General features: G+C 40.3%; 2 protein-coding genes across 2 annotated transcripts; both read right to left on the bottom strand.

Annotated features, from left to right (window-relative positions):
* Positions 1–1,878: 1,878 nt before the first annotated feature.
* Positions 1,879–2,832, bottom strand: LOC102911696 (olfactory receptor 52D1-like). Its single transcript, XM_006979031.4, has one exon. The coding sequence runs from the start codon at positions 2,830–2,832 to the stop codon at positions 1,879–1,881; it is 954 nt and encodes a 317-aa protein (XP_006979093.1).
* A 15,236-nt stretch (positions 2,833–18,068) lies between these two features.
* LOC102905480 (olfactory receptor 52H1-like) lies at positions 18,069–19,313 on the bottom strand. The gene has a single exon (XM_015997732.3). The coding sequence runs from the start codon at positions 19,014–19,016 to the stop codon at positions 18,069–18,071; it is 948 nt and encodes a 315-aa protein (XP_015853218.1). The 5' UTR covers positions 19,017–19,313.
* Positions 19,314–21,288: the final 1,975 nt, after the last annotated feature.

Raw genomic sequence — 21,288 nt, 5'->3', positions numbered from 1 at the left:
TGCACATGTGTTTTCACCTGACAACGCCTTTGTCCTTTTCCAGTGTATGTTATTAGTGAATTACCATCCAGAACAATTAAGATTTGTATCACTGTCTTTGTTTCATGACTAATATTATTTGTTACCTTAATTTAGTGTGTCTTAGTGTCTGAGGGTTGTTCAGTTCACTGAAACGTCTTTACTATAATCACAGCCTAATTTCATTAAGTATTTTCTTTGCTATCTAATGTATAATGCAACTCATGAGCATGGGTGTGTGTGTGTGTGTGTGTGTGTGTGTGTGTGTGTGTGTGTGTGTGTGTGTGTGTGTTTTCAAGGCTGGATCTTGACCATAATCAGTTGAGTTCCTTATCTGAATTCACACACCACTGACAGTATAGAAGACTCCCATGCCTTTTATACTGAATCATCACAAACAACATGGTTTGCTGAAACCACATCATCATCTCTTCACCCACCAAGGTGGTGACTTTACCAAAGTCTGGCACTTAAGCCTATTTACCTGTAAACTCAATTGTATACCCGGTATACAGTTGGTCCTTGATAAGTATTTTTAATAGAAGCTCAATTACAATAAATAAGCCACACTCTCTTAAAGCTCTTACAACAGATTTGTTCTCTGTGAACTTCCTTGGCAGAGCAGACTGAGGAATGGGTAGTTATTGCTGACTGGTTACAGAGTTTCTACTTGTAGTGATGAAAAGCTTTACAAATAGAGTTGAAGGTCTCCCAACCTTGTAAGCATAAGTCACTGAATTGTAAGGCTTAAGATGGGCAAAATGACAAAGTTCCTGGAATGGATAGTTTTATGATACCAAAGTAGAAGTTCATGTTCTCTGTTCACATGACTCTTAGTAACCAAACCCCTGATAATAAATTAAACCAACTATGGATAGGCGGCATGCTTCATCATTGAAAAAGAAAGATACTGAAGTTGCAAAGTAGGATGGATGCCCTCGATGATCAAGAATGTCTAGTAATGGGACTACAGTGCTCAGTAGTTAAGAGCACTAGCTGATTGATCTTCCAGAGGACCTGGGTTTGATTCCCAGCTCTCTTACCACTTTTATTCCAGCTCCAGCACTCAAAGGAAATATGCATGAAGGCCAGTTGCTTGAGGATTCTTGTCACCCTAACTGGGTGCCACTAGCAGGAAACTGTCCATGGAATCCTTGTACATCCAGGCTACCTACTGAGGTAAATCACAGATTATACCAAGTCCACCATGGCCTCTAAGATGTTTTGCATATTGAACTCATCATGATTAGAAAGCTAGGAAGCAGAGGCCACAAGTCATGAGGTGAGTATGTCCTTTACAGAGTGGCATCTTTTGAAGTAATTCCTAGAGAAACTTCTGCTCTTCCCTCCCTCTGCAATCACATGTTTCCAGACTTCTCACAGTGACTCTCCCAACTGCCATCTTCATCTGGGTCAAACCCCACCTCAGGTCCAAAGGGACTTAGCCTGTTATAGCTTTCTGTGGCCAAGGCTGAGACTCTCATTGATGACACTGGTTCTAAGAAAGTGATGATATCAGCTAATTAATAAATATACATGTGCATTCTGAATTCTTTGAAGTGAAAAGTAAATAGGTCTTTAACCCTACTTTTCTTCTTCTTCTTCTAACACATATATAGAGACACAGAAAATCTCCATGGCTCTTCTTTCAAGTATTCTACATTTCCCCCTGACCTATTACTTTTCCTTTCAAGACCTGAAGATCCATCCATAGCCTACACTTGACTTTATAGATATGAAGGAGTTGCTCTGAGATCTTCAAAATCTCAAATATTACATTATACTGACTTACTGAGGTCAATAGAAGCAGCAGCCTCAAGCCCAGAACTCATTAGTCCCTGGTACATGTAGAGATTATTGTCACCTCCTCTTTATAAAAAAGTCAAATATTCTCAGTCGGATTTGTTTGGTATTGATTCCATAGACTAAGGGGTTGAGAACAGGAGGTACAAGGAGATAAAGATTTGCAAGTATGATGTGAACCTGAGGAGGCACGTGGTGGCCAAAGCGATGAGTAAAAAATGAAAAGAATGCAGGGATATAGAAGACAAGAATTACGCAAATGTGGGCGCCACAAGTGCTGAATGCTCGGAACTGGGCATCCTTTGAGGGCAGTCGCAGCACTGCCTGCAGGATCAGGATGTAGGAGGTGGCAATGAGGACCACATCCATTCCAGTGACTGAAAGTGCTACAGTAAGACCATAGATGGTGTTAGGCTTAATACTGGCACAAGCCAGCTTGGCTATGCCCATGTGCTCACAGTAGGTGTGAGCGATGATGTGATGCCCACAGAAAGGTAAGCGTTCAATGAGAATGACAAAGGGGAAGACAAAGAGAAGGCCACGCATCACACATGCCAGACCGATCTTCCCAATCACGATGGCATTGAGGATTGATGTATAGTGAAGTGGTCGGCAGATAGCCACATAGCGGTCAAAAGCCATGGCCAGCAGAACAGCTGACTCTGTGGCAAAGACCGCATGAACAAAAAACATCTGGGTGAGGCAGCCATGGTAGGAAATGACATGGGAGCTGAGCCAGAAAATTGCCAGCATTTTAGGCAATGTTGTTGAACAGAGGACTAGGTCAGTAATAGAAAGCAGGCATAAGAAGAGGTACATTGGCTCATGGAGAGCCCTGTCAGTTATAATGATGTAGAGGATGGTGCCATTTCCTACTAGAGCCAGGATGTACATGGAGCAGAAGGGAATGGCAATCCACACATGCTGGTCCTGCATCCCAGGGATTCCAAGCAAAACGAATGTGGCAGGGTGGAAGGCAGTGTCATTGAGGACAGAGGCAGAGAGCATCATGATGCAGGGAACACACCTTCTTCCTAAAAGTAGTTAAAAAATGAAAGGATGTTATCCTGTGTCATCTGTCTACTAAATGCCCATTTGATTTCTTGTCCTACATTTACACCAATTCTGTTCAAATTCATGCCTTTCTTGCTTCTAGTATACATTATTAAAACGCTTTAAGTAACAGTGTTTATCTCATTTCCAGGATTTCCATCTTCCAATAAGACTTCTACATCATGTCCCAAACATTCTAATATGAATACAGTCAATGTCAATTCAAACTTAACCTTTTGCTTAACATTTTGTATTCAATGTCTCTAGCCTGCCCTCTAGCATCTTGTATTATGTCCTGGGCCCTGGGTCACTGGCATGGATTGTATTCTCCACTTTTTTTTACTAGTAAAAGAATTTGACCACAGAAAATAGCAAGCTTCTGCAGGAGATGAGGGAACTGAAGGGTAGGCATTTATTTCTCCTACTATCTTGAAGAAGTGTTGTTAAAGCTTTTGGCTTCCTTAGCTGAATTGTCATTTTGGCCCTAGCTTACTCTAGTGATCATATCTTCCTTTTATTTCTTCAGTCCAAAGGTTGTCATAGTTCCTGTGTTACTTACCTGTGGAACTCCACAGCATCTGTAATGGCCCTACACATACCCACCACTTTGTAAATGGTTTCTTAATTAAGTAGAGTCTAAATATAGTATCTAAATAGAATACTTGGTATCTTTCTTTTGGGGATGCTAACACAAGACATGCAAGCCTCTTCTTAGGCTTGCTTCTGCCTTCCTACCTAGCATATTTCACCTCATACTTTACGACATACTTCATATTTCTATCATAGTGAGTGCTGTGAAATATCTGAGGATTGTGAAATATCAAACCACATGCCTTTCATATGGCATTCTTTCTACTCAAAAGACTGTTTCCATTCGTCACCTGATACATTGTTGTTAATTAGATGTTAGCTGAATACATTTTCTTCCAGAGAGAGAGAGAAAGAGGGGGGGGAGATAATTGTAATTGCTTAATAATTATGTATATGTTTCCACACACAGACCTCATTACACTGTGAAGTTTCCGAGTTTTAATTTTTCTTCATGTCCACCATGTCTGCCTTACTGACATTAGGACAATAAATAATGTTTAATGAATAATAAATAAAGGCTTGAACTCAGCACTTAAGTTTTCTAATAGACTTGGAAAGGTGACTAGAGTTAAAAAATGGGAAATTCCTCCTGGAAACCCCTTTTAAGAACAACATAAGACTTCCCATCCCTAGATGTGTGGTTTCTACCACATTCTCTTCTGTATATATATTTCAGAATAATAAAAATAATAAAAAATAAAAATAATAAAAAGGCTCTTTTTCACCTTTTTTTAATATACTATATCATATATAATATTAATTAACTTTTAAGATTAGTAATACATAACTTAATTGAATTTAATCTAGATAATACATTTCTGTCTGTTTCTAGATATGGCATAGGCATGGGTTTGCTTATAGACTATCTCCAGACTGTTGTGCTTAGTATGCAATATGTCACAGCCACTTACTCCTGACATTACACACATGGATGCTCTGGGACAGGTGCCAGGCAACAAACAAAAAACAGACTTGTGGTCAGGCAGTGATGGCATATACTTTTCATCTCAGCACTAGGGAGGCAGAGGCAGGCAGATCTCAGTGAATTTGAGACCATCCTGATCTACAAAGCAAGTTCCATGATAGCCAGTGTTGTTGTTACACAGAGACACCAGGTCTTTAAAAAAAAAAAAAAAAAAAAAAGACTTATGTGAGAAGCGTGCCATGTAAAAGGCATGTCGGTTTGAGATAGCCTGTCTCAGATATTTCACAACTTGATACTACATTAAACTTGTAGATGAAAGTAAGAAGATAGACTAAACCAACAAAACCAACAAGAAATGTCAATGTAAGAACAGAATGCTGCATTGGTGTGTGCTGTGAAGAAATGTTACCTAAGCCAGTTTGTACTCACAGAAGTCTTCCTGGAGGAAATGATAGCAACTCTCCAAATCCAAATCTTCAAATTCTTCAGACATCTTTCAGGCAGCCTGGCTTCCAGTATTATTCCTCTTTTGTAGCTCTGTTCTGTGGTCCAGTCTGAAACAGGAGAGCTAGAACCTAGATGTAAACCGCCTGGATTAAAAATATGTCTCTACTACAGTTACTTGCTAATGGTACTAACTTCAGTCCCTTTTTTAAGTTGCTCTCTGTTCTTAGATTCTTAGTAAAATACAGATTATAGTACTTCATGCATATATTACTAATTCAATGATTAGGCCTGTGAGATCGGTGATGTAGCCTAAATGACTTAATGTACATTAGTTAAAATGTTCACTGCTACTTCTCAGGATTCAGAAATCTGATTCCTTGGCTTATGTACTTAGCTCTAAAAAAAAAATTTTATTTGAAATGCTCAAGTTGCAAGATGTATCATCTTTTCTTGAGTTGTGTTCTCGGGTGTGAGGGCCTATGGTTTCACCATTCCTCAAATCAAGGTCCCATTTTGAACATATTCAAGGCTGGTCCTCCTTTGGTTAGCTGGGCTAGGTAAATGCCCACAATATATAAAATAAGAAAACTCCCCAACAATCCCAGTCCTACCAAGTTGCCAGTGTTGTTGAATTCCTCTCAATTTTTTGGGAGGTCAAAGAACTATTGCAGCATTTGGTGTCCTTCACATATAAGGAGCAAACATGTTCTATGTGCTATGAAGAGTAGAGATGTAAGAATGATTACATTACTTAATAATGGAAATTTTCTATTGCTATGTTTAGTCAGTCACCAGTTTTCACCAGGAAAATGTTGCAGCAAGGATATATTTGGTTGGTGGATCTTTAAAATTTATAGACATGAAATTCTAGGGCTATCTACATAAGGTGAATTAAATTTAAAAGGTACCATCTATGTTTAGATACTGTGTAGACAAACTGGACTTTCTGGGAATACTGTTTCTGGGTTCTAAAGAACTCAAGAACAATGCTACCCATTAGTAAATATAAAAGGTGCTGTTTATATCCAGTTGGTCTGATGTGAGAGAGAGCAAGATATGATTAAGGTTTTCCACTGTAGTGATCATTTTACTATCTATAATTCCTTATAACATTATATTTTATACCTTAAATATGCACAATGAATATTTTTTTAAAACTCCAGAAATGCTGACCTCATTGTTTTAAGGATGACTGCTCCTAGAGATCCATCCACCTTATCTTGAGATCACAAGGAAAACAGCTAGAGATTGAAACCTCAGACTGCCACATAAAGGATTCATACACACACATGCACGCACACACACACACACATCACTTGCTTATGAAATCTTGATATGCATTATGCATTGTTGTTACCCAAATACCTATGGGATTCAAGGAACTAATTTCTGTAGAATAGAGATCAGTCTGAGATGACCTATAGAGGAGTGAAAACAAACAAAAAGTGTCAGTATTTCTGCAGAGCTCTCATCTCTCCTGCCCTCCCTACCTCTCTTCCTGCCTTCACAGAATTATTCTTGACATTATTTACAGTCCATTGTATTCATCAAACACTCACCCCAGATTCGGTGGTCAACAGAAAACTGTGGACCCAGCACAAATAACATAGTTCCTGGTATGTGAGATCAGGTCCTATTTACCCCTAACTTGTGGTGGTGTTCTTGGTCCAGAGAGGCTGAGGTTGACTCAAAGCACTAATGGTCCCAGATGCTAAAAATAGAGGTACATTTTCAGATATGCTCTCAGGGGATACACACTAGCCATGGTAAGATCTGCTTTTAAAGTGTGAACAATGTTTTCTAATTCAAGGGAAGAAGTTACCATAGCTTTACACTAAAAGGATAACAGACTCTCAGACTTTGAACAAATAGTGTAACCAAAATGTGCCAGGCTGTTGGAGAGAGTAATTTAGGAAAAAGGAAGGAATTTCTGAGTAAAGGAATAATGCAAAGGGATAGACAGTGAGTTCAATTTACAGTTTTGTTGCGTTGCCTGACCTAATCCCCCATATTAGTTATTTTCAAGAAGAGATGTATCTAATCTGAATTCCTGCCAGATGATGTTGAAGTTGATCATTTCCCTTTAACATTTTGGTATATTTTTCAGGGTGATTCTTTTTTCTTATATTTTCTACCCAAATCTACAAAGTGATAAACCATTTAGTTACTGTTTATTATGGTTCAGTGTGAGTCTAGGGAAAAAAGAGCCAAGGGAAAAACACTCTGCCCCTGACTTGACCCCAAGACCAGGGCTAAGGGAAAAATACCCTTCCCCTATCTGACCCACAGCTCCTAGTCTTGGAAATCCCTGGCCCCATGACTCAATGTTGATGGCCAAACAATGTTTTAGAGTTAACTGCCAAGCTGTATTTACTTCTGGCTCCAGAATCAGTTTGGTAAGAATGTCTTCTAAGGTTTTATTCATCCTCTCTTTCTGTTCTGAGCTTTTTTAAGGATGATACACACAAGGAAGTTTCCAATCTGTCTGTAGACGCTTGGCTACAGCTTGAGTCATGTGTGCCATAAAAGCTGGCCCATTGTCTGACCGTAGCTTTAAGGGAATTCCAAACCTGAGAACTACCTCACTTACGATCTTTGTAGTGAATAGGGCTGATACCATCCGAGTATGGAATGCTTTAATCCAACCAGAGAATGTGTTCACCGGAACTAATAGGTATTTGTGTCCACTTAGTACACTTTTTAATTCAATGAAGTCTAATTCCCAGTGTTCTCCTGGAGCGGCTCCCCTTAGATTCTGACCTTCTGGCAATCTTTGTGTCCTTTGATTAACATTAGCACAAATGAGACATCTCTTTGAAATAGACTCTATGGTACTGTTTAAATTGGGAATATGAAAGTCTCTTCTCACCAGCTCAGTGATCATGGTGGTTCCCAAGTGAGTGGCTTCATGTACCTGTTGTATACATTCTTTCCCCATAGCTTGGGGTAAAAAGATCCAGCCATCTAACAGGACTTTCCATCCTCTCATTTCTTCTTGGGCTTTTACTTCCTTGATTAGCCACAACCCCTCTGTGGTTGTAAGAATGCTGAAGAGGAAGGTGCTGAGGTAGGAAGAGAAGGATCCCTGTTTGGGGGCTGACCTTCTAGAGAACCACGTGTTTGGTCTCCTTGTCAGCCAGATAGTTTCCTTTTGTCACTTCATGGGAACTCTTTTGTTGGCTCTTGCAGTGGATGATAGGTAGTCCCTTAGGCAACCAAACAGGCTATAGGAGCATGAGGAGTTCTTCTCAGTTTTAATCTCCTTTGCAGCAGCAGTCAGAAGCCCTTGTTCTTTGTAGATGGCCTCATGCCCATGTTCCTTGACAATGGCATAGTGACTGTCAGTGTAGATATTGACAACTTTTCCTTCACCCCATTTGAGTGCCTGTTCAAGGCTATCAGTTTGGCCCTCTGGGCAGATATTCCTTTTGGTAATGGCTGTGACAAGATCACAGTTCCATCAGCCAGTGTGATGGCTGCCCCAGCATAGTGAAGTCCCTCTACATGAAATTGCTCCCATCTGTGAAGAAAATGGTGTCCAGACATGGAATGGGTATATCTTTTAAATCATCCCACAAGCCCATTATTGCTCTGACTGTTTCCAGGCAATCGTGTATTGTGTGAGAACCAGAGAAGGAGATGGTGATGTGGCATAGGAGGAAAATGTCTCCTCCAAAAGAAAAAAATCAACCCAAGAGTTAAATTGTTTTGGACTCAGGTTCAATATCCTGTGAGGGAGGTGCAATAAGGTGAGGAAATGGGGATCTGGGGTTGGTATGTAAAATGAATAGAAAATTTCTTAATAATAAAAAAAGAAAAAAATAGTAACAGACATAGTTCCCGGTGTGATCCAGTTTGAACAACTTCAGCTGTTTTCCCTTCCTGCATGACTAGGTCCAAGCAATCTTCGATGCAATCCATTTCCTTCATTCTAGACACAAGGCCACCTACTTGAACCTGACAGAGTTTTGGGGGACCTATCTCTCCTCATTCCCCTATTTTCTTGGTAGGGAGACAGCCTTACTAACCTCACCAAACCCTACCACTTATTTGTATTTTTAGGGGCCTCCACGTTGCCAACTCCTTGCTAATGGTACCAACCTGCCCTGTCCCCTTGCGAGGAAGGGACCTCCTAGCCAAAGCGGGAGCCTCTATTTCCCTCACTCCCCCCCCCCATCCACTTGACCCTAGGCTCCCTAGCCATTCCCTCCTTCTCTACCAATCACACAACCCAACATACCTTTTCCCTTGCCGGCCTCCCAGGTGCATCCCTGAGTATGGGACACCCAAAACCCCTCTAGAGCCAAATGTCATCTTCCTCCCATCATTCAACTACAAAACTCTTTCACCCCCATCCAGAGCAAAAAGCAGGACATCACCCTCCTGTCTGGTTGTTTGGAAAGTTTTGTCTGTCTGTTTTGTGTGTGCAAACGGGTCTGTGATTTCTGGTGTGTCCTAAGTCTTGAGGCAAACATGGAAGCTGAGAAAGAAACGGGCCAGGCTTAGTTGAGTGTATGAATGGTGGCGGCACTGCAGACTGGCTGCTCTCCTGTACGCAGGTGAGCTTTCTGGGCTCTGTAGGTATTAGTTTGCGGGGGTGGGTTGTTCTGCTTTGTTTATTTGCTGGCTTGCTTGATTGCTTTCTCTGTTGCTGCCAGTCACCAGCCACCACTGCTAATGCTGCTTTGACAGCCAGGGCTCAGAGTTTAACTCTGGGGTTTCTGTTCACTGGATTCAGTTTAGCAGAGTTTCAAATTCTGAGTGTGGATAATATTAAAGTTGTTTTATGTTGTTTGGCTCTGGAGTTGGGTTATGTCCCTCCCTCCTCTATACCCAAGCATGTTTATTTAAAGATTTCCTTCAAAATCTCTGTCCCTTGTCAGCTGGGCCACCAGATGGTGACAGAGAAAGGAAAGGAAAATGAGACAAAAACTTAAAGGAACTTGGCCTGGCAGTGGTGGTGCACGCCTTTAATCCCAGCACTTGGTAGACAGAGCTAGGTAAGTCTCTGTGTGTTCAGGGATATAGCCAGCATTGGAGACACACGCCTTTAAGACCTGGAGGGCTGTACTTACAGGCAGTGACGAGGCAGTCATGTGTTTGGGTTTAGAACCAATGAGAAGGCAGAACAGAAAGACTATGTAAAGACAAACACACAGGAAGTAGGTCTCTTTCGGAGAGCTAGGAGCACCGCAGGGGGAAGGGTAAGGTTTTAGCTCTGAGCTCTGACCTCTTGACTTTCTTCTTTACATTGGTTCTGTGTTTCTTATTTAATAAGACAGTTGGTTACATCTACAGGTTAAATCTACTAACAACAGGGAAGGGTGGCCTTTGCCTCTTCTTCAGGGAGGAATGTTGTCCAACAACTCTAGACATATCTCCATAAATGTAAGGAACAGCTCTTTGTCTCTGGCCAAAGGAGTATTGACAGTTCAATATGGAATTGGATACTACCTTTCTTAACTCCTCTTCTCCTCCTTCTCCTAATTCTCCTCCCTGTTTTATAAACTTCTTGTCTAGATTTTTTTAACAACAAATTCAAAAAAATTCTAACTAAACTTTTAATTAGTTGTTATTACAGGATTATCAGTCTGTGAGTACAGAACCAGAAGCCAGCAGCTCCTGATTATACCTCAAATATCAAGCTTGCCAACATGGGCTTCAACACCCCATACAACAGCAAAGAGTTTAATTATAATATTGCCCTCTTTCCTGGCCCCTAATTAGTTATCAATAGTAAACAAAAAAGTGAGGAATATAGGGGAAGGGGGGTCAAGGGAAGAACACCCTGCCCCTGACTTAAACCCAAGCCCAAGACCAGAGCCAAAGGAAATACACTCTACCCCTGTTTTGATTCTGAGCTCCTTGATTTGGAAATCCCTACCCCCATGATTCAGCATTAATGGTCAAACAATTTTTCAGCATTAAGGCCAAGCAGCACTTCTGGCTGTGCAGTACTGTTCCACTAGCTCACTGTATATGCTCCAAAGACCCTATAAGTGCTTACCCCTCCACTGAACCCTCTGCTGTCTCTCTTTCCATTCAGAGGCAGCTGCCATTCTGTGTTTCTCTCCAATAAATCTCTGTGTAAGGTTTGTTGCATGATGTAACTTTGTGGTATTTCTTAGCTCCAGACTAACCAAGATGCCTTTGTGCAGGAAAAACACTTACAATGAGGTGTAGATTTTTCCCAAAATCTACTAAGGGATTTATAAATTGGGAGTTATTGTGCTGTACGATGGACTTTTCCTGGGGAGATGCAACAGCAACACACACAGATACTCACATACACACACACACACACACACACACACACACACACACACACACACACACATCTACTCTCCTCAAAAGTAGAACCCACAATAGAGCAAAGTAATGATCATACCAATATTCAATTTGGTGGGTTTGGGGGGGCGGTTATAAATAGGAATATGAGTTAGGGGTTACTTATCAGGGGCAGAGATGACTCAAAAGCAGCTGGATCACCAGAAAGCCCACTGTAACATGAATCTTAAAAGGGTCTTATTAATAAAAACAAACCCAGAGCCAGGTATCGGGGTGAACGCTGGAAGATCAGAGAAACAGAGCACGCCACAGCCAACCTCACCTCGCCAATTCCTCAGCTGATCTTGTTTCCTCAGACAGAAAGCCTCTGAGTCCTCATCCAAATGGCTCTCCGCTGAACTGCTGCTAAAAGACTAAAAGCTTAACAAATCAAAAAAACCTCTAGTTCCTGGTCTTTATGCCTTATGTACCTTTCTGCTTCCTGCCATTACTTCCTGAGATTAAAAGTATGTGTCACCATTCCTGGCTGTTTTCAGTGTGGCTTTGAACTCACAGAGATCCAGACAGATCTCTGCCTCCTGAATGCCAGGATTAAAGGCATGTGCTACCACTGCTTAAGCCTATGTTTAATATAGTGGCTGTTCTGTTTTCTGACCCCTAGATAAGTTTATTGGGGTGAACAATATATCAACCACAGCCCACTCCAACACAGGAGATGACTTATAAAACCTACAAGCCCGGAGTTCTACCTGCAGCTTTCAGGAAGTTCTGCTATCCCAATATCTTTCTTTTTACCACTTTCTTGATCAGAATTCCTAGTTCCAGATAATGCTTATTAACTCTTATACTGGGTAGAGGGTCCTCAAAAAAATTGTCAGAGTTCATGCTGTTTTCAACATATGACCTTTTGTTTATCTCCTGAGGCTCATGAGTTCCCTCTCCTTGGAGCAAATGCTTCAATTTGGAGGGGATGTTACAATCTAGGAGAAAAAAATGCTATAGGACAGACATATTGATAAACAAGAGAGGAAGGACTTCAGAGAAAAAGTCCAAACTGGTGATGGATACATTTTTAACACTTTGATATATGTATACAACATATTGTGATTGTACTAACCCTCCATTATCTCCTCTCTTCCCCCACTCCTGCTTAACCCTTTCTTCTTTGCAACTAATCGTGCTCCTTAAGAAGACTGAATCTTACAGTATTCCGCTCCATCTTCTGGTTCTTACAGTCTTTCTGCTCTTCTTTTGTCCTGTTGCCTGGGCCTTGAAGTGGGTGCTATAGACAAGGTGGGCACTTTCAATCATTATTATAATGAGAATAATTTAAAGCTATGTTATTGAATGAGATCATCATGCAGGGAATATCTATAAAAAGTACCAAATAGTAACCCTAATATTTACCAGATGAGAAGAATCAGTGAAGGAGATACAGAAGGAGTAGTCACAAGATAGAAAAAAAAAATGCCACTGAAACCAGCTGAGGAGGACAATTTGAAAGGATGCAGAGCTCTGAGGTTGGCTCAGTTGCTAAAACGTTTGTTCTATAAGCATGAGGGCCTGACTTCAGATCTCCAGCTCCACATAAAAGCACGTGCTACAGTGCCTAACTATGACTGCTGTGCTGGGAAGGAGAGAACAGGTTCCACCTGTTCCATAGAACAGAGCCAGTGAGTCAAGCCAATCAGTGAGCTCCAGGTTCAGTGAAAGACCCTGCCTCAAAAAGTGAGGTGGCAAGCTAATGAAGAAGACATCCAACATTGATCTCCAACCTCTACATGCATGTGCACACACATGGTACACAGATATACCACACATACAAACAAAATGAGGACATGTATATAAAATAATACATAATGATGTAAAATGTCATCAAAGACTAGAAGAACTTATAGTTACCAACTGAAGTGATAAGTGGTTATTGTCTTTCACTAAAAGACAATAAATAATAATGCAATGTAGATGGGAGCTAGTTAAGGAGAATGTTGGGGGAAGAATGGGAAAGAGTGGATGTAAGCAAATGTTTCAAGGAGATGCTCTTCTGGGGAAGGTACAGAATCAGGGCAACATCTGGAAGAAAATTGAGGTCAAAAAAGAGTGTCCAGGGAAGACAAAAGCTACCAAATGCTTGTGCTGACAGGGAATAAAAATCCCATGGAAAGAATAAATTGTTCATCAAGAATGAAGAGAGAATCCACGGGCTTGTGGCTGCAGGCACAATGTGGGAGCAGAGTTAGACTGAGCTGTGTTTGCTGTGCTGCTTTAAAAGCCTAAAAAGTATGTTTTAGCGGGAAAGGAGGAAAAAGAGAAAGGGGTAAATAAGGAGAAAATTTTTATATTCAAGATGAATTCTAAGAATTGACCATAAAATTAATGTTGGCAAAAAGGATAATTAGGAAATGGGGAAATTGAGTGAGTGTGAAAAGGCAGTGAGATCAATTTATCATTGATATCATTGAGGTCAAAGAGTGTTGAGAATAGGCTCTGGAAAGTAAGAAATAATGTGGTAGGGATTAAATGCCTGAATGTTAGATTAAGAATAATTTGCATATAATGAAACAAATTCAAACTCCAAGGCATTTCCAAGGGCTGAAGTAGCAGGGGTGCAGGTGTTTGAGCTTTGAAAGTCAGGTCAGAATTCTGAGGATTGAGCTGCCTCAATCATCTGTATGAATAGAATGGTAAATGTCTGCTTTGAAAACTGTTTATTACCATCTCTAACATAGCCTCATTGAGACCTGTTGGAAATTTCTTACTTTGATTTTCCTCTTGGGTATCTACACTGAGATATTTGATGAAGTTATAATCAGGACCAACCTTGATCAAAATTAATGCAGCAGATGCTGACTGTTAGCTTGAAACCTGGCTAAAATTGTCAGCTTCTGCATATGACTTAATAGTCTCACAACACAGTGGTTATGGACTAAAAATTATCCAAAATGTAAATGTTTAAATGCATTAAAGAGAAGGCTGTGAAGTTTCTTTCTTTGGCGGGGTGTTGGGGTGGGGGTGGGGGGTTAGGGAGAGACAGTGCTTCTCTGTGTAGCTGTCTTGAATTTGCCTTGTAGACCAGGCTCTCCTCGAACTCAGAGATCCACCTGCCTCTGCCTCAAGTGCTGGTATTAAAGGTGTGTGCCACTCCCCAGCAAATGAAGTTTCCTGGAACGGAGTGATGGGACTTGGTGCCTCTAGCTGAACTCGGGCCCAGAGCACTGTGAGAACTGACTAGGGGAGGTCCCACATCTTACTCCCAAGGAAGCCTTCATGCAAATGTGTGGGGTAAGGGGCCCCCATAAACCATGGTGAAACCAGCTAAGATTCATAAAGAGAGCAAAGGGTGACAGAGGGCGGGGGGCGGGGGATTGGGGTGGGGAGCTGACCTAAATCAAAGCTTAAGAACAGCTGTGGCCTCAGAAGGGAAAGGACCCCTAGGAGGTCAGGTCAGGCCTCCCCTGGTCCTCTTCCTTGGTCCTCTCACCCCAGCATCTGGGGTGTGATTTCTACACTAGTGGTTCCTATTCATAGCTAAAATAAAATATAAATTTAAAAAAAAAAAAAGGTGAGTGCCATTACCACCTGGCTTGCTGTGAAGTTTCTTATAACATTGCCTCGTGTATCACAAAATGACACTTCCATTTTTCAAGAAATCAGTAATATCATTCAAGAGACAAAGGGAAGAGTCAGGGTACACATCTTGAAGCAGTAACAAGTAATACTGCAGTTAAGTGTATGGGACACAAAATATTTTATCCATTCTTGGAAAAAAAACTAAATGAATTAATCTTCCAGTTGTAATTATATGTATCTTCCCCATAACCATTCCCAGTATGGAATTAGCAAAAATCCAAACTGTATAGACGTCGAGAGTAGAATAGTTCCAGAGACTGGAGCAAGGAGAAGGGGGGATGGGAGAGTAGTTGGAAAAGGCTACATTACCATTGGATAAGAATAAATGTAGCCAAGTGGTGGTGGTATGTGCCTTTAATCCCAACAGCTGGCAGACAGAGGCAGGTGGATCTCTGTAAGTTCAAGGCCAGGCTGGTCTACAGAGCGAGTTCCAGGGCAGCCAAGGCTACACAGGAAAGCCTGTCTAAAAAAATGAAAAAGAAGAAGAGGAGTAGGTTTGAGGTTCTATGGTTCATTGGCGTAAATATAGTTAGCAATAATGAATCTATACATCATACTTCTGTCTTCTTGATATGAAATATCTGTTGCACATGTGAACTCACACAACTTGCAAAAGATCAAACCAGTTTAAACTTTCAGTTGGATGGGTGAGGGACTACCAAGGCCTACCCCTCGATGAGGAACCATTGGCAGTTTATGGCTGCCAGGGGAGGAAGAGTCACTTTTCTTTGGAGGAGTAGCCTCTGGTAGATTGCCTATGCTCCAGTGGGTGACCTCACACCAGTGCACACATTGACGCATTAATTTGGTTCAATAGATTAAAAAAATAAATATATAACAATATTTACCCAATACATAGTTACATATGTCATTAAAATGATAAATGATCTGTAGTTATATCTGAAAATATTTTTAAGCTCTCCCTCTGCTGTAGGGAAAATTGTAAGCTCAAAGATTTCTGTTCATTGGACAATGCCTATCTGTGCTCCTTTAGGTAGTCACTGGATGATGTTATGTTCCTAAGTAGTTCTCCTAGAGACTCTGGGTTCTCTGTGGGTGTTGTAGGGTTGTCTCCATTAAACAAGCATCATTCCTAACAAACACTTTTACATTGTCTACTGTCGGGTTTGGGCAAACAGTTATAATGTTATAGGGAAATATCTGTTAAGATCCTTAGAAGTTTCTTTGTCCAGATGAAAAGATTTATTAGATGCACTCTTAATATTTCTCTGCTTTTAATGAAGAATATTCTTACAGCCTTTTGCTAGAGATGATACTATATCCTGTGACCATATTTGCTTGTATAGTCTTTTATCATTTGGAATTGCTGGGAGGGAGGAAGTTTTATTTGAACCTAGCTAGTCATGACATCTTTGCATTTATTCTGCTTGAAATGAAATCGGTTCATTTTCATCTTATCTCTTAATCTTATCACATGGTAAAATAATATTGTACATTCAGTACTACAATATTCTTTAGGCAAATGCACCAGTGAATTGAGTACATTTCTGTCTTCCATATTACTACTATAGCTAGCTAGAGTCTCAACTGAACTGATGTCCAAATTGAGCCACTAATACAGACTGCAGCTGTTATTGGCTGTCAATTAAATTCAAAATTGGGACCATTCACTAGAACATTTAGAAAGGGCTTCACATGTTGCTTAGGATGTATATGTCACAGTAGCTAGTGTCCAAAGGGAATCTAGTAAAATAAAGCTCATTAAGAGACCCAGTTGGAGGCCTGCCCCTTTATGAACAAATACAGAGGAGGGGTGGATTGGGAGGACAGAGGTGAGATGGGAGGAGTGAATGGGAGGAGAAGAGGGAGGAGAGGCTGTGGTTGGGACATGAAATTAATTAATTAATTAGTTAATTAATTAATTATTAAAAAGAGAGAAACCCACATGGAGGCAGGCGGTGGTGGCACACATTTTAATCCTAGCAATCAGGAGGCAAAGATAGGTGGATCTCTGTAAGAGGCCAGCCTGGTCTGCAGAGTGAGTTCTAGGACAGCAAGGACAAAGACTACACAGGGAAACCCTGTCTCAAACAACAGCAACAACAAAATCTCAAACAATTAAACAGACAAAGAGACCCAGATGGAAATTGCCAAGATTTTTTTTTATGATATAATTTTATAAGCCTCCAAAGTCACTTCTACTGAACATGATTTGTCAAAGAATGCTGCAGTTCGGCCTATATTCAAGGTGATTAGACTGTAAATGTTGCCATGAAAACAACAAGAAGTTCATAGTACAAGTAAGTAAAGACATCATAAGATATTGTTGTGACTAGTTTTGGGAAATAAAATCTGCCACATTTAGTAATTAAAGGATCATCTATAGAGATACTAAAATCTCCAATAATCATGTTAGCAGTATATTTTTGTGGTTGTTGTTTTGTTTTGTAGAAAACAGTACTGTACAGAAGTAAAACATCTTCCAGGAGAAAGGCTCAGGCCTGGGTGGAAGCTACAGTAAGTAGAGGTGATTAATGATATATTTGAATGTGAGGCTTAGGGGCGGGAAGGTTTAGGATAAATTGTTAATGTTAGTCCTGTGGCAGTTATGTGGAGCATAAAGAACAATGATACCTTTAGCTCAGAAAAGCATAAGAACCAACTTTATAGAATTTGTCAAAAAAAAAAAAAAAAGACTGGAACTTTTTTATCTGAAAGTGTGGCAAAGATGTGCTGGGTATCAGAATCACCTAAGGAATCATTACAAATTGTAGAGGTTCGTTAGAATAAGAGTGAATCTGAAGTTTAAATTTTATCAAGCCCTGCTATCCACTATAATTCAGAAAACCACTGTCTTGGAGTATTCATTATCACAGAATATTGTTTTAAGAGAGTAATCATTTGCTGATTCCAGCTCTTATCTGGAAAATATATATACAGAGATATACAATGTTGTGATGTTTTTAACTAATCTGCTTCAAGTTGTTTATAGTTATAACCTATCTACATTCCACGTATTCAACATACTGCCCCCCACATCTTGGGAATCTTATTTGATACTACACTTGATTTCAGCCCAAAGGCCAAGAGGTGATTAGAAATCTTATTTACAAATGAGAGCTAAATCTCCCTCTTCTCTATCTTGTCATGCAAAGATGTCGTCTTCAATTCTTTCTTGGCTTCTCCAAATATATATATATATATATATATATATTCTATCATCTAGAGTAGACTTTCTACAACTTTATATAAATTTAAGTAAGTATTGTGGGTGTTCCAGCTTTAAGAAACAAGAAGCACTCCCAAATTGATATCATTGCCTGTTTTTCTTTCCCAAGCACTCAGTGCCACATCAAGGGTTTGCTTTGGGGAAGAACAGGAGGTTGATTTTGTCCCGAATCTGCTTGGTCTTTACCCCGTAGATGATTGGGTTGATGGCTGGAGGGACGGCTACATAGAGGTTAGCAAACAGTATGTGAAAAGAGTGGGGAATATTGTGACCAAAACGGTGGGCAAGTACAGAGAATATGGCTGGTGTGTAGAATATAAGAATGACACAAACATGGGAACCACATGTGCTAAGGGCTTTGTGGCGGGCATCCCGGGAGGGAAGGTTAAAGACAGCACGAAGAATAACAGTGTAGGAAATGCCAATGAGGATCAGGTCTGACATAATAGTCATTATAGGTACCGCAAAGCCATACCAGATATTGATGGAGATGTCAGCACAGGCCAGACGAGCAATGCCTATGTGTTCACAGTATGTGTGGGGAACGATGAGCGCTCGGCAGAAAGGCAATCGCTTTAACAGGAACACACATGGGAAGATGATACAAAAGCTCCTGCTGACAATTGCCACCACAATCTTAGTGATAATCCGATGAGTGAGGATGGTGGTGTATCTTAGGGGGAAGCAGATAGCAACATATCGATCAAATGCCATGGCCAGCAGGATAGCAGAATCCATGGCAAAGCTGAAGTGGAGGAAAAACATCTGAGTAAGACATCCAGGAAACGTGATCTGCTGAGGACCCAGACAAAAGATGCTGAAGGTTTTGGGAACACATGTATTACATAGGATGAGATCTGTAGCAGCCAGCATGGAGAGGAAAAAGAACATGGGCTCGTGCAGGCTGCGCTCCATAAAAATGAGGTAGAGGAGGATGCTGTTGCCGGCAAAGGCCACAAGGTAGATAATAAAGAAGGGAATCCCAATCCATATGTGGAACTGCTCCAGCCCTGGGATTCCCAGGAGGATGAAAAAGCCTGGATTGAAGCTGCTGAGGTTGAACGTGGCCATTATCAGCTTGGGTTAAATGACTGTCGCAAACTGAAAACAAAAATGGTATGATAGTTACGGTGATCCACACAAACTTCCCCAATACTTTTCCCTTTCAGAAATGATCAATGTATCATTCTTCTCTTCTCTTTGTTCATAAACCTTTGCCAAACTTTCAACCATTTAACATACATCATTGAAATGTTTTCCCAGAGACTTAAGTCATATTATGACTGAATCCAATCCTGACTACTAATAGCAACCCAGCAAAGTTTCCTTGGAATATTGGTGCAAGAAATACTACCACAACAAAGAATGAACCAGGTACGTTGTTCAGTGGTAGAGCACTTGCCTAGCATGTGTAACTTCCTATGTTCAATCCCCACAAATGCAAAAAAAAAAAAAATTATGACAGAATGTTCCTCTATCAAACTTCAAGTATCAGTAGCTTATTCTGCCCTTCAGACATTCCTAGACTGGAGTCTATTCAAGAGAAGACAGAGTCTGACAAGTGACTATGCCAGGTTTGTCCCAGGAAAGAAGAGAGAGGCCACCTCTTACCATAAACCCCAGTGAGAGACACTCAGGCTTCTGACAACACTACACAATGGCACTCTTGTCCCTGCCTAACTTTTTCAATGACTCATCCTCGTATGACTTCATCGAAACAGCAAGATTATCTTCTAAAACTCTTCTCTTTTGTGATCTGATACACAACCCTTCTGCTCCCACTCATTTTTAATTATTTCTATTTTTTTCTCCTGTATTAGAATTCTACAGTACTCTGTCCTTATCTATTGTTTGTGCAAGCTGCACCAAAGTGATCTCCACTAATGATATGACATTAACTGGGCCCCTGTTGTGAACATTCTGAAGTTTCTGATTTTAAATACAGCTATCCCTCCTTGGTTTGAGGATTAGGTATTCTCTGCCTGCCTTCTTCATCCAAATACATTATTGGTCTTTCTATTGACCCACCCCATTCCTGTTGTGATGTTTTCCAGCTCAAAGACTGTTCAACATAATCAGTATTCCCATCTCTTCATACAATCATATCTCCCTCACACACAAGAAGCCTACTCATCTCTAAATGATTATAATCTTGCAAGTGTTCACTCTGAGTATCTATGTAACCCTATAGGATTGTTCTATCCTACTTACCATCCACTCTTGCCAAGAGCTCTGTTTTCTAGTGTAAATGCATGTTTTTCTTTTACAATTAGAAGTTTAGAAAACATCCAGAAATTATTTTCAGAAAAGGAAAAACGTATTTTAAAAATATATCCCAGCTTCCTCCCCGTAGTTTAGCTGTCAAGGCTGTCTGTGGAAGTAGGGCTTACTCTTTCTGGAGAAAAGGTATGGGCTAAGATCTTTCTTTCCCAACCGCAGAATGAAGAAGGTTGGAAGCCAATTACTCCCAGAAAGGAAGATACAAGGAGACTGGTGTCCACAAGTGATTTTCATTTATGCTGAAACATCTCCATTATCAGAAGATCCAGATACAGGATATTTTGATCTACGAAGGGGCTTCAGAAGAGTTTAGATGAAGGTGCAAGGATTCCTGTTAGATATTCCAAGGCATTAAACTGCATTCCCCACATGTCTCACGTCTAGCAAATGTACCCCTAGGTGATGTCTATAGAAAAAAGTAGAAAACTTGGAAAACCTAGACGTGGTAATGCATACTATAATCCCAGCCCTTGGAAGACTGAGGCAGGAGGATCACCAATTTGAGGACAGTCTGGCTACATGGAGAGAAAAGGAATGGGAAGGATCAGCTGTTATACAAAAAAAAAAAAAAGGAGACAACAGACTTTGTGACAAAAGTACAGTAACTAAAGTTAACTTCAAATGATGATACATAATTCTATTAATATTACAGATTACAAAGGTAAAGCCCCTTGAGCCAAAGGAAACTTGGGTATAATGGATATGAATATGATAATGTATTTAGATAATTAAGTCACATAAAATATGAAAAGAAAATTCTGTCTCTTCATTAAATTTGTTGTATAACAGATGAGCAGTACTAGTTATCAGTTTAACAAAGATTTTCAAAGGCTGATGATACTGAGTTCTATGAAGTGTCTGTGATATAAGGATCTGTTATAGACACTTTTGTAAAGAATTTAATGTAGAGCACTCCTGAAGATTATTTTAGCTGTGTGTATCAAAAAAAATACACATCCCCCAGTAGCTTCAATATAGAAATGTCCCTGAAGATGTGGTTATACAAATCCAAAAAAGCAAGGATATACTATGACCACAATTACAACATGAAATTCAAATACAA

The sequence above is a fragment of the Peromyscus maniculatus genome, chromosome 1 (genome assembly GCF_049852395.1).
Source record: "Peromyscus maniculatus bairdii isolate BWxNUB_F1_BW_parent chromosome 1, HU_Pman_BW_mat_3.1, whole genome shotgun sequence".
NCBI lineage: Eukaryota > Metazoa > Chordata > Mammalia > Rodentia > Cricetidae > Peromyscus > Peromyscus maniculatus.
The sequence above is the reverse complement of the archived record's forward strand: the minus strand, read 5'-3'. Positions and strand labels throughout refer to the sequence as shown.